At 38.1% G+C, this 13,486-nt stretch overlaps 1 protein-coding gene across 4 annotated transcripts in view; it reads left to right on the top strand.

Moving 5' to 3' along the window:
- The window catches only part of CCSER2 (coiled-coil serine rich protein 2), a 179,554-nt gene that overhangs the window by 84,920 nt on the left and 81,148 nt on the right, over positions 1 to 13,486 (top strand). For 3 of the 4 annotated variants that reach the window (XM_088842069.1, XM_055425313.2, XM_055425314.2), the window contains one exon: positions 5,191 to 5,353. In XM_088842069.1, the coding sequence (XP_088698195.1) occupies positions 5,191 to 5,353 (163 nt within the window). Of the gene's footprint in view, positions 1 to 4,331; positions 4,486 to 5,190; positions 5,354 to 13,486 lie in introns of those variants that run through there. The other variant, XM_088842070.1, reaches the window with a different exon arrangement.

Consider the following 13,486-nt stretch of genomic DNA (forward strand, 5'->3'; position numbering starts at 1 on the left):
AAGGGGAGGTTATATAATAGTCATAGGGTTAAATGTTGGTATTATAGTGCCTGTATCAATAATATATTTGCAAGGTTGTCCTTTACAGTTTAGAAAAATTTATTTTTGAATTTAAGGGCAAAGCCAGAAATTGGGGGTTTGATTTCCATCTCAGAATACTCTGGTTAGTCACTCACTTACTTTTTCTTTTTTATTTCCTAGGCAATGCTAGATACTCCTTTTTTTTTTTAGTGCCCTGCAATTTATATTATGTTAATAGTATCTGTAAGTATATTAAGAGACTTCTTTCTCCAGTGTTTAATTCATTGGAGTGGAGGCATCTAGTTGTTATATGTGAAAGACATAATTTATTCTGAACCTTATTCTGCTTTTTTCTAAGGCTCTTTCTAAGCACTGGAAGTCTGGCAATGAGACTTAAAGTCTTTTACAGAAAGTGAGGAGGGATACAAGATCATATCACTTTCAGAATCTACTCCTGAATGCTCTCTAAGGGTGGTCAGTCTAAATCTGTAGTGGATTTTGAAATCTGTAGTGGATTTTATTCTTTCTTTGCCTATAGAACTGAATCAGAGCCCTTTCTGTGTTCACAGAAAATTCTTTGATGGAGCTTCTGAAAGTCCTTTTCTAATTTCTTCTGATTTCAACTGCAGTTGGTGTAGTTTATGACACACGACCCCCAAATATGGGACCTTGGCATATTGAGTATTTTAAGCTGAAGGAGTTCAAGAAAGTGGTAGAAACAGGAACGTGATTCTGATTTTCTCCTCCTATTGTCCGTCTTCCCTGAAACAGGTCATAAAATCCTCATGTGAGAGGTGCCCTCCGCAGACCATCCTTATCGCTGAAGACAGTTAGATTAAGATCCTAACAAACAAACCTTTGCTAAGCTTCCCCAGTCTACCACACTTATTCATACTTCCTGCCATATTCCTTCTCCACTCTTCTTCGAGCCTAGCGTAAAAATACACAGGTCTAACTATTTCTTTGGGTCTTGTCTTCATTTCCTCAAGAGGCTCGCATGTCACGTATTATATAAGTCTGTATGCTTTTTTTCCCGTTAATATATCTTGTCTGTTTTATTTTCAGACCCAAAGAGAGTTGAGAAACACTTCCCTCCTCTACATAATCATGGGTTCGTAAGTCCACTTTAGGTTTTTCACACTGTGCCTTTCCCATTTTTTTTTTTTTTTTTTGCTCCTAAAGTTCCCTCTTATGTAGGAATTAATTGGTATAGACATAGGGGCCCTGGATTATCAATTCCTAAAACTATTTTAAATTCCTCTGCGTATATCTCCTAAACTTGTTTAGACCTTAGAAAGTATATAGCCATGGCTCTCAGCTCAGAATGAGACCAGATCTAAAAATTCACCTTAAGGAGTTTTCCTCTCTTCTGCAGATTAAGATTAAGAGGTATAGAGCTTCTGAGGATTCTGGCCAGCTTGAGGGGGTAGGGAAAGGGGGACAGAGGGAGAGATGGGGCAGAAGGAAATTGAACACAGAATGAGGGAAGGAGTAAAAGGCAAAAGGACTTTAGATTTGAGTTGTGATTTGGGAGGATCTAAAGAGTGAGATTGTTTTCTTCTACATTTTTCTTTTACCTTGGTCAAGGAATCTCTTAAGGAAATAGTTTTTAAATCTGAATTTCTTTTAGCAAACCAGTGGGTATTTGAGGTTTGCTTCCTTTTTGTTCTAAAGTGTCTCTCGAATGAACAGTTGTGTTATATATGCGTATTGCTTTATTTTCTAGCTCAGGCACTTCTAATGGTCACTCAATGCCTACAGATCAGTGCCTAACATTTGGCACATTCATAGTGTCATCTTAAGGTTTATGAAATTTTCATAGGGTATGTTTTCTTAGATGTGCTCTTTATGTGTTCTGTTTTAAACTTTTCTCTGTTGAAAAAGATGTCTTTCATTGCTTCCTGAATCCTATCCCACTAAGTTACAGTGCCTATTAAATTAAACATATTTCATGTTGTTTGCTAAGGCCACATTTTTGTTAAACATTTTATTGGGGTAATAATCATAGGAGGTCAGTAGTACTGTTTTTGATCACTTTTTAATTACTGTATTTTCTTCTGGAATTTTCGTTTTCAGTACTAATGGTGTTTAGTAATAACAAGTTCATGATTTTTCTTTTTTTAACATGAACTTTTCTTATTTCAAGCCAAATTTCATCTAAAAGCTTTCCTGTTCAGATTGTAGAACCTCCTGCACAATACATTTTTTCCAGACTTTGTGATGTGTATAATTTCTTCCTGCTGTCTTCATAGCCAGTTGTTAGTCATAAGCTATCTGTCATTATTTTCTTAGAAGTTTAAGTTATCAGAGAAAGAATCTAGGTTACTTTGGCATCACATTTTATCCCTTATCAAATTAGAAGAAATGGGTATGATGAATGTAGTTGTAGACATCTCCATATCCTATACCTTTCAATTAGCTATATTAGATTCTCTTTCCCTCTTCAGAGGTTACACATCCTAGTAGTATTTGTCTCTTACTCATAGTAAAAGGACTAAAATCTGCTGCCTTTTACTTTTGTAGCTAGAAATCCCCTTCAGAAGGCCTATATTTATTCTCTATCCCTAAACCCACAGGGTAATGTAGATAGTTTTGATCAGCATATTGGTTAAACATTTTTTGAACTGGAATACCTTTAGGGCTGCCTCATCCTTCCCTATGATATTACACATTCAGAAGGATTTATTCCCTTTCTTAGTCTTGTTTGTCCTGTTCCTTCATTGACTCTGGAAACTTCATTTAAATTAACTCCATCTTGTAATTTTATTGGCTCTGCATTTTATTTCTATGTTATTTCTTTCCGTCACAGAACGCTTAGCTTTTTCTAAGAAGCCTCAACTAATGTTATTAAGTATTTTTGTCTCAGTAACATTTTAAAGTATATCAAAACATGATTGATAGATGCTGTAGGTAAGTAGTATATAAGCAGGACTCTTTCTTCATTCAGAGTCTCAGAGAAGACATTTTTCTGAGAGTTTAAGCCTCCTCTATCCCAGTTTTAACAATAGTCTTCTGTGGTTCTGGAAAATATTTGTTTCCAGTTCTTATTTGCCATTATGCTGATGGTTGAATTCACGTTTCAGTAAAAATGCTCTATTTGGAGTCTGTGTATAGTACTAGCAATCCTTAGTAAATACAGCACATCAATTTAGTAAGAGCAGCACATTGATTTCTGCATTATAATTTCCCACAGTATTTAACCCGATCTCCTGGCCTCGTTATTTTGCTTTTTAATACTCTGTGTACTCTGTTGATGGTATCATATTTCAGATTCTTTTTACAAAATTTCTTCTTTGGGGAGTGGAATTTTACCTAAGTGAATAGGAACTTTGCTAGTGGTCCAGTGGTTAAGACTCCATGCTTCTACTGCAGGGGGTGCAGGTAAAAAAACCTGCATGGCGCAGCCAAAAAAACCTGAAGGCTTTACCTGCATGAATTAAGATTTTAAAGTAGATATAGAGTATCCCTCAGTTTCATAGAGTTGCTTAAACTAAAGTAACATTTTAATGCCATGTAGAAATACTTAAGGAACTTAACTGTGTCTATGAATATAATACAGATGTGAACTGAAAGCATTTTTAAGCCTTTGTATGGGTTATTTTTCAATTTATTTTTGTTTTGCAGTCATATTTTCTACTCCTGATTTTTTTTTTTTTTGGCATAATGGTCACCATACCTTTATTTACCTAACAGTCAGGTTTTCATTATTGAGCTTTAAAATATATATATATATATATATCTTAATTTATCCCAACAAGATGATAAAAAATCATTTCAAATGTAAGATTTCTTTAAAAATTTTTTAAAAGTATAAAACCTAAAATTTTTTCCCAAAATTGGTTCTGCTAATGGAAATTTACTAATAAAATTTCAGTATCTTTTGAAACTTTATTTAAATTGTTACTCATCTACAAGTAATATGTTCACAGTGAGTTCAGTGTATATAAGAATTGAAGATATGTGCATTTTAACTGCATCAGTCTTTCTTTTTTGGAGTGGGGAAGTTTGTTTTTATTTGGTATACTATGCTTTGGTATATCAAATTCAGGTTTGAATTACGTGAAAACAAATCATTTAAATAATGAGTCCCCCCCCCCCATTGGGGAGGATTACATTGATTTCTGAAGCTTTCTTATCGCAAAGAATTCTGACCATGCAGGATTTGAACTTTCTTGTGTGATAATTGTTCTAATAGAAAACCCTTTCCTGTTCCTGGCTTGGGTTAGTGTTTAGCTGTATTTTTAGTAACAGTCCTAACTCAGAGGCTATGTAAGCACTGAGCGAAGATGGAGTCACAGGGTAAACTGGGCTTGCTTCCCACAGGGAGGGCTGGGAGTTGAGCAGGAAGGAAGGCCTGTTTGTCAGTGCAACTATGTCTGAGTAGGCAGCAGGCGACACAATGTCTCCCTTGTACAAAGTAACTCTCTTAGTGAGTGCTCAGATATGTGAGGAAAAAGTGTTTGGGTAAGTGAAGGAGAAGCTTGGGGTATTTCAAAGAGATTCTTTTCATGTTTTTGTGGCATTTGAATTTCAGGGAGTGTACTGTTTGTTGCAGCAAAGTACTGGCTTTGTTTTCCGTGGCATTTTAGAATTTTTGAACAAGCTCTACTATCGGCAGTTTGGAACATTTTACTTTCTAAAACTGTGAGCTTAATTTAAAAAATACGATTTGTGATGAAAAGTTAATTTGTACTTCTTGAAATCAGTAAAAAATTTACTGTGGCATTCATTTTTAGGAATGAGTTCTTTCCCAGACTTAAAATCTTCTACTTTTTGTTGTCATTTTCATTCTGAAGTCTGAGCCAACTACTGATAATGATGAAAACCACTTAAAGCTGATTACGGGTGTTTAAAATGTATAATGTTGATTTCAAGGATAATTTGCTTGTTTTAAAACAGTGGTTCTGTTGTTACTTCAGTGACTGTGATAAAAAAAGTTTTTTAAATTTACTTCAGTTTGAATAATATAAAGTTCAGTTTTCAACAAAAGAACTAGTCATTTTTCTTATGGAAATCCTGATTTTTTTGTGGTCAGCTAACGTAAATGGCTGTTATTTTTAGAATACCGCTTTTATATTTTCAGCAGCCTTTAATTATCAAGCTATAAGTAGTTAACTTTTATAGAGTGTATGTACATGTTTCTAGTGTTTTGCTTTTGGATTTGTCTAGTGGAGTGTGACAATATGAACCGCTTTGACCGATCAGACAGAAATGTTCGACAGTCCCAAGAAGGATTTTGGAAAAGGCCACCCCAGAGGTGGAGTGGACAGGAACATTACCACCTTAGCCATCCTGACCACTATCATCACCATGGAAAAAGTGACTTGAGCAGGTGAGTCTAATTGAAAATATGTTTTCTCTTTTAACTAGTTCTGAATTGTATTTCCCCCCATCCTCTCAAAACTGTTTTTGCCTTTATTTTTAGAGGCACCAAAAAACATTTCAAGTTATGTGTGGTATTAATTGGAAATATATGTCTAATTCTTTTGTTTTGGCCTAAACCTTTTTTTCTTAGCTTTGTCATAAATATGAATATCTATGTCTGCTGTTTGAACTTTAAAGTTTGGTGTTATTGTCTAGTTCTCATTTGGAAATCATCAGGTGTTTACTTTGTTAAAGTTTATTATATTTCAGATATTAATGTGTGAAATAAGTGCCAAGTGATTTGTCTTCTTTTGTTCATATAATAAATTGAAATTTAAAAATTCCTCAAGTATGATGCTAGAATTCTTTTTGAAGTGTAACTTAGTCTTTAATTTGGTCAGACCTTATGTATAATGTGGCTGTGTAGTCATTCAAAGATGGGATCACACTCTGGCCTGGTACAGTGTAGCTTTGTTAGCTTAGATAATTTTTTAACCTCTCTCTACTTCAGTTTACCCTCTGTAAAGCGTACTTAATAATTCCTTTCTCTCAGGCCAAAGGATCAGGGATAAATGTTCCTGGAGCAGTGTTTAACTTACTGTAGGCACCCAATGGCAGTTATTAATTTTTTTCCTTTTTATTCTCTCATCTCATTCCCCTGGGGATTTAAAGTCCTTTTGGAGCACATTATTAGTACAAATAGTAAAATTGGGATAAGGAAATAGTGGAAAGGGGGAAATGTGAGATACTGTAGAGTTCTTGAAGAAAGAAAGAAATTTGTCTCTAAGATTCCTTGTAGCAAAAGAAGAGAACAAAAAGCAAAGAACAAAACTTAGAAGATTTATGATGTACATGGATAAAAGATATGTTTCTCAGTTGATTTGCTTTTATGAGACAGAAACCTATAAGGGATTGCTTTGCATGAGTTCTTATAAGGAGAACACCTTGTGATGTAGTGGAGAGGTCTCGGACAGAATCCCAAAGTAGAATTAATGATAAATTCCTTAAATTAATGATAAATTCCATAAATAAAAAATCCTTTTTTATTTGTGTTCTTCAGTCCATGCTACAAAGAACTCTAGTCTGAGAAAAAGTAGTTCTACAAGTGAATCTTTGGAGTTCTACAATGAACTCCAACTAAAGTTCATTCTGTTAGTAAAGTTTGATGCCAGGATGAAATTTATAGGGTATCTGGAAGAATATATGTAGTACATATCCTCCCAGACATTATTTTGGCTGTTCTGTTCCTTACATCTGGGCTTTTGATAAGTAATGGACATCAGAGCGTTGGTACTATCAGACAAGAATCTGTTGTAAAGATAGTTTTCATTGCTAATAATGATGATGCTGCTTCCTTCATCTTTGATGTTTGGTTTGTAGGAAGGTAAATTTAAGGCTAGCTTATGAAAATTTAGAAGCTTACCTAAAATGTGAACCTTGCTTATAAGATAAGATTTATTCAACCGTTTAACAGGTATTTATTGAGAACCTGTATATTGAGTTCTGTGCTAAACTCTTAAAGCTGGAATGAATTTGGAGATGGTGTGAGAGGTGAAAGCTGTAGATTGGTAATGGCTTCTTGGAGCATTGTTTTGAGAAGGATAAAACAAATTATGCAGGGTGTGAGCTTAGTTGGAATCATTGCAGTTATCAGGTTGGTAGAAGATTTTTGTGCCTTTTCCATCCCATAAAAAGATGAGTAGTAAATATTTCCTGCTGCCAGGGTGTTTAGAGTATGGGAGAGAGAGGTATGTAGATAGTTATAATGTGATAGTACACTGTAATGATAAGTGCCTTGAAGTGATGTATACAGGACTCCAGGAGCATGCAGTTTTTTGCTTAGGATAGTGGTGTATCAAGAAAGTTACTGTTGAACTGATAACTTGACTGTAGCAATTGCAGAGGATCAGTTTCTATATAGGGGCTTCCCAGGTGGTGCTTGGAGAAGGCAATGGAACCCACTACTCTTGCCTGGAAAATCCCATGGACGGAGGAGCCTGGTAGGCTGCAGTCTATGGGTTCCCTCAGAGTTGGACACGACTGAGTGACTTCTCTTTCACTTTTCACTTTCCTGCATTGGAGAAGGAAATGGCAACCCACTCCAGTGTTCTTGCCTGGAGAATGCCAGGGACGGAGGAGCCTGGTGGGTTGCTGTCTATGGGGTTGCACTGAATTGGACATGACTGAAGCGACTTAGCAGCAGCAGCAGGTGGTGCTAGTGGTAGAGAACCTGCCTGCCAATGCAGGAGACATAAGAGACCATGGCTTTGATCCCTGGGTTGGGAAGATCACCTGGAGGAAGGCATGGCAACCCACTCCAGTATTCTTGCCTGGAGAGTCCCTTGGACACAGGAGCCTGGCAGGCTACAGTCTATAGGATTGCAAAGAGTCAGACACAACTGAAGCAACTTACATGCATGCATGCAGTTTGTATATAAGGATGAATATTTAGATGGAAAAAATAGTGTGTACAGAGCCATGTATGAAACACTGGGATTTTCAGAGGGCTACTCTTAGGTTCATGGCTGAATTGGTAGATCATTTGGAGGAATGAATAAATATGATCTCTAACTACAGATAGCAAAAACTATCCATGCATTTTAAGATAAAGGGTGACAAGTTTCAACTTTGTGAGACTGTTAATGAGAATGTCCAGAATGGAATAAATTACCTGGAGATAGCAATCTTTGTCCTTGGGGATGATCAAGCTGTGACTGATTATTTATCTGTCAGAAAAGTTAAACATTTTTCAAAAACTGTATCCCTGGATGTCCATAGGTGTAGAAAAGAGAACCTTTGATCAGATGGACAAGAAAGGACAAGTTAAATGAAGATTTTTTTTTAATAGTAGATTCCAGTGCCTTTAATATATAATTATAGTACTGTGATGTTGCAAAAAGTGGCAAAGAAAAATATGTAGCCATTTCCCAAAACATGACAACAAATCCCTTCTACTCAGTGTACTTTGAGTTACTAGTGATTTGTGGGTTATCCACACTCGTGAGTGTGAATGAGGAGAGAGAAATGCATGATACTGTTGATGGTTGCTGATTTTACTCAGGGCAGAACTTCCCAACAAATGAATTGACACACACTGGTTTCTTGCGACTAGTTATAAGTTAACCAGCTTATTGATTGATCCCCTCAGGCTTTTGGGTAGCTGTGCGGAGAAGGCAATGGCAAGCCACTCCAGTACTATTGCCTAGAAAATCCCATGGATGGAGGAGCCTGGTAGGCTCCAGTCCGTGGGGTCGCTCAGGGTCGGACACGACTGAGCAACTTCACTTTTACTTTTCGCTTTCACACATTGGAGAAGGAAATGGCAACCCACTCCAGTGTTCTTGCCTGGAGAATCCCAGGGACAGGGGAGCCTGGTGGGCTTCCGTCTATGGGGTCACACAGAGTCGGACACGACTGAAGTGACTTAGCAGCAACAGCAGCAGTGAGGTTAGTTAAGAGGTTACATCTTAGATTTCTTAGAGCCAATTATGGGGTGGGTGGTAGAGAGAAAAACCTCATCCAAGATAAGCCTTACTCCAGCAAACCTTAGAACTACTGTTTTCTTTCTATACCTTGATTTTGAAAGATTTGGATGTGCTAACCCCAGGGCCTTTTAATATATAACATGTGTAAAAGTTCCTCTTCCTATTCCTTGACTTCTTAAATGTTGCTGGTTCCCTTTCTTGTCTGTCCTTCAGTTTTCATCGTTGTCATAATTAATTGTAGGATTATGTCGTATCTGTAACTCAGGGGACTGGTGGTTCAGAACCACTCATCTACTTTCTCTGTATTTTTGTCAGTACTGCTCTCTCTTTTCACCTGACCTAACTTGTTATTCGGAGAAGGCAATGGCAAGCCGCTCCAGTACTCTTGCCTAGAAAATCCCATGGATGGAGGAGCCTGGTAGGCTGCAGTCCATGGGGTCGCTAAGGGTCGGACACGACTGAGCGACTGAGCGACTTCACTTTTCACTTTCACACATTGGAGAAGGAAATGGCAAGCCCACTCCAGTGTTCTTGACTGGAGAATCCCAGGGAAGGGGGAGCCTGGTGGGCTTCTGTCTATGGGGTCACACAGAGTCGGACACGACTGAAGTGACTTAGCAGCAGTAGCAGCAACCTGTTATTCCTTTTTTTCTCTCCAGACCTCCCCTTTTCCCTACAGCTTTACTAGCCAAATGAAATTCTCTTACATCTTAATGAATCCACATCCTCTTCCCCTACATTTTCCTGATTGTAACTTTTCCCCAAGTGTACTAATTCCTCAGCAACATTCTTAGATGAAGGATTCTTATTTTCTAGTCACTCTAGAACTGTTCTGTTTAGGGGTGAGGTTTTGTCTCCATTCCTCATCTTCACTTCTGAATGAAGTGTTCTTAAACCTCTTTCCTTTGACACTTAGAGCATTTGTCTTTATCAGCTTCTCCTTAATGGTCCCATCCCCTAGCTCACAAAAATCTTGGCCCAGGCTCACTTTCCCTCTACATTGTAAGTTTTGCTACAACTCTAAATGTAGCCTCTAGTGTTCCTGTACGCGATTCATTTAAACTTCTGGCTCCCTATTTCCTCTTAAATTAATATGTAAAATCTGTCATCTGAGAATATAGATAGTTTTACCTTTTTCTTTCCAGTCTGGATACTCCCTCCCCAGGCCCCACATGATTGCTGTGGCTGGAACCTCTAGTACAAATTGAGTGATAAGAGCAGTCATCTGTGTCTTGTTTCTGATCATAGGATCAAAGCGTTTAATATTTTACTGTTAAATATGATGTTCACTGTGGGTTTTCATAGATGGTTCTTATCAGATTGAGGAAGTTCCTATCTGTTCATATTTTGTTGAGTGTTTTTTTAATCATGAAAGGATATTCGATTTTGTCAAATGCTAATGCTCTATTGATATAATTATTTTTCCTTTCATGCTGTTAGTATGATGTATGCCTTTGATTGCCTTTTCAGATGTTGTACTAACCTTACATTTCTCAAATAAATCCCACTTGATCATGATATCCTTTTAGATGTTGCTAGATTCAGCTTGCTAAGTATTTTGTTGAGGATTTTCTATATACATTCATAACAGTATTTGTAGTTTTCTTGAGATTTTTTTTGTTTTTGATATTATCACACAGATTGAATTGGGAAGTGTTTCTCTCATTTTTATTTTTGGAAGAGTTTGTGAAGGAGTTTTGTTAACTCTTCATTTAATGTTTTGTGGAATTAGCTGTTGAGGTTATTTGGGCCTGGGACTTTTTTTTGCAGTGAGTGTTTTGATTACTAATTTAATCTCTGAGATGTTCTGTGGATGTCTGTTAGGTTTTTTCTTAGTTTGCAGTGTTGTTCACGTCTTCTGTTTCTTTGGTGACTTTCTTAGTTGTTTTATCTGTTAATGAGGAGGAAACATTAAAGTCTCCAACTTAAGTATATCTTGTAGGAGAGGTTTGATGGCAACAAATTCACTTAGGTTGTTATCTGGGGATGTTTTAGTTTGTCTTTTAATTTTAAAGGATAGTTTTGCTGCATATAGGCTTCTTGGCTAGCAGTCTTTCTTTTATAACTCCTATGCTTTCTGTTGAAAAAGCAGCTGTTAATCTTATTGAGCATGTCTTTTAACACAATAAAAGAACTTTTTTTCTTGTGTTCAGGATTCTTACTTTTTATTTGGCTTTTGTTGGTTTGAATATGATGTTTCTCTCTTTTAGTTTATCACATTTGGGAACTAATGATTAGAAAGCAGTTTCCTTAAATGCCTTGCACCAATAAGTTTCCCAGCCTTTTCCAAGGGGCTGTGTGTGTGTGTGTGTGTTCAGGGATACTTTCAACAACATGATAAGCAGTTTGCAGTACTGCCTTAGCCTTCATTTCCTGTTTGCTCAGAGGCTCAACATCAGCCAAAGGTGAGGGATTAAGACATTCTTAGGTATTTCCTTGACTTCCACATGCATATGGCCTTCTCTGTGCTCAGGACTATGTTAGGGCTTTCCAAAGCTTCCTGTGGACATGTGATTCCTCAGGTTTTCCTTTTAAATTTTTCACTTTCTTCTTTGTCCCAACTGGTATTGCCATCTCAGGCAGCTGAGATTTTTAAACCATTGTCACTAATTTTCTTTTCTTTTTTCTTTTAAAACATATTAGAATTAAGGCTGTTCCCATGGAGGGAGCTCTGCTGCCGCTGCTAAGTCACTTCAGTTGTGTCTTACTCTGTGCGACCCCATAGACGGCAGCTCACCAGGCTCCGCCGTCCCTGGGAATCTCCAGGCATGAAGATTGGAGTGGGTTGCCATTTCCTTCTCCAATGCAGGAAAGTGAAAAGTGAAAGTGAAGTCACTCAGTCGTGTCCAACTCTTTGCGACCCCATGGACTGCAGTCTACCAGGCTCCTCCGTCCATGGGATTTTCCAGGCAAGAGTACTGGAGTGGGTTGCCTTTGCCTTCTCGGGAGGGAGCTCTGAATCAGGTCAAATAAAACAACTGCTGAGAATGGACCTTTTCTAGGGAGGTGCCATTTAGGTCAAATAGTAACATTTCTCTGGAAATGGTGCTGCTTGGAGAGTTCTAATCCCAGTTTACCTCCCATTTCACCCTTAGAGATTGCTGAATGTCACAGCTACTGCACTTGTAAAGCTGTTGTTTTTCAAGCTGCCACAAAGCTAGGAAGATACACAAGGAAACAGAATAAATTAAATGTCACAGAGTTTGTTCTCATGAAAGTCAGTTGGTTTTCTTCAGTAAGTGCTTTTTAGTTGTTAATTCCAGAGTTGATTTGGTTGTTTCTAGAGTTCTGAAAAAGTTGATTTTGCCAAATTTGCCAGTGTTCTGGATAGCTCAAACGGTAAAGAATCTGCCCGCAATGTGGGAGACCTGTGTTCTATCCCTGGGTTGGGAAGATCATTAGGATTCACTTAAAATTCTTTGAACCAATAAGTTGTGTGTATGTGCTCAGTTCAGTTCAGTTCAGTCGCTCAGTCGTGTCCGACTCTCCGCGACCCCATGAATCACAGCACGCCAGGCCTCCCTGTCCATCACCAACTCCCAGAGTTCACTCAAACTCATGTCCACAGAGTCGGTGATGCCATCCAGCCATCTCATTCTCTGTCGTCCCCTTCTCCTCCCACCCCCAACCTTTCCCAGCATCAGAGTCTTTTCCAGTGAGTCAACTCGTCGCATGAGGTGGCCAAAGTATTGCAGTTTCAGCTTTAGCATCAGTCCCTCCAATGAACACCCAGGATTGATCTCCTTTAGAATGGACTGGTTGGATCTCCTTGCAGTACAAGGGCCTGTCAAGAGTCTTCTCCAACAGCACAGTTCAAAAGCATCGATTCTTCGGCAATCAGCTTTCTTCACAGTCCAACTCTCACATCCATACATGACCATGGGAAAAACCATAGCCTTGATAGACGGACCTTTGTTGGCAAAGTAATGTCTCTGCTTTTTAATATACTATCAAGGTTGGTCATAACTTTCCTTCCAAGGAGTAAGCGTCTTTTAATTTCATGGCTGCAGTCAGCATCTGCAGTGATTTTGGAGCCCCATAAAATAAAGTCTGACACTGTTTCCACTGTTTTTCTATTTCCCATGAAGTGATGGGACCAGATGCCATGATCTTTGTTTTCTGAATGTTGAGCTTCAAGCCAACCTTTTCACTCTCCTCTTTCACTTTCATCAAGAGGCTTTTTCATTCCTCTTCACTTTCTGCCATAAGGGTAGTGTCATCTGCATATCTGAGGTTATTGATATTTCTCCCGGCAATCTTGATTCCAGCTTGTGCTTCTTCCAGCCCAGTGTTCCTCATGATGTACTCTGCATATAAGTTAAATAAGCAAGGTGACAATATACAGCCTTGACGTACTCCTTTTCCTATTTGGAACCAGTCTGTTGTTCCATGGCCAGTTCTGACTGTTGCTTCCTGACCTGCATACAGGTTTCTCAAGAGGCAGGTCAGGTGGTCTGGTATTCCCATCTCTTTCAGAATGTTCCACAGTTTATTGTGATCCACACAGTCAAAGGCTTTGGCATAGTCAATGAAGCAGAAATAGACGTTTTACTGGAACTCTCTTGCTTTCTCCATGATCCAGCGGATATTGGCAATTTGATCTCTGGTGCCTCTGC

This window comes from Moschus berezovskii, chromosome 12 (assembly GCF_049115385.1).
Source record: "Moschus berezovskii isolate FMDL1 chromosome 12, NW_MosBer_1.0, whole genome shotgun sequence".
NCBI classification, from domain to species: domain Eukaryota; kingdom Metazoa; phylum Chordata; class Mammalia; order Artiodactyla; family Moschidae; genus Moschus; species Moschus berezovskii.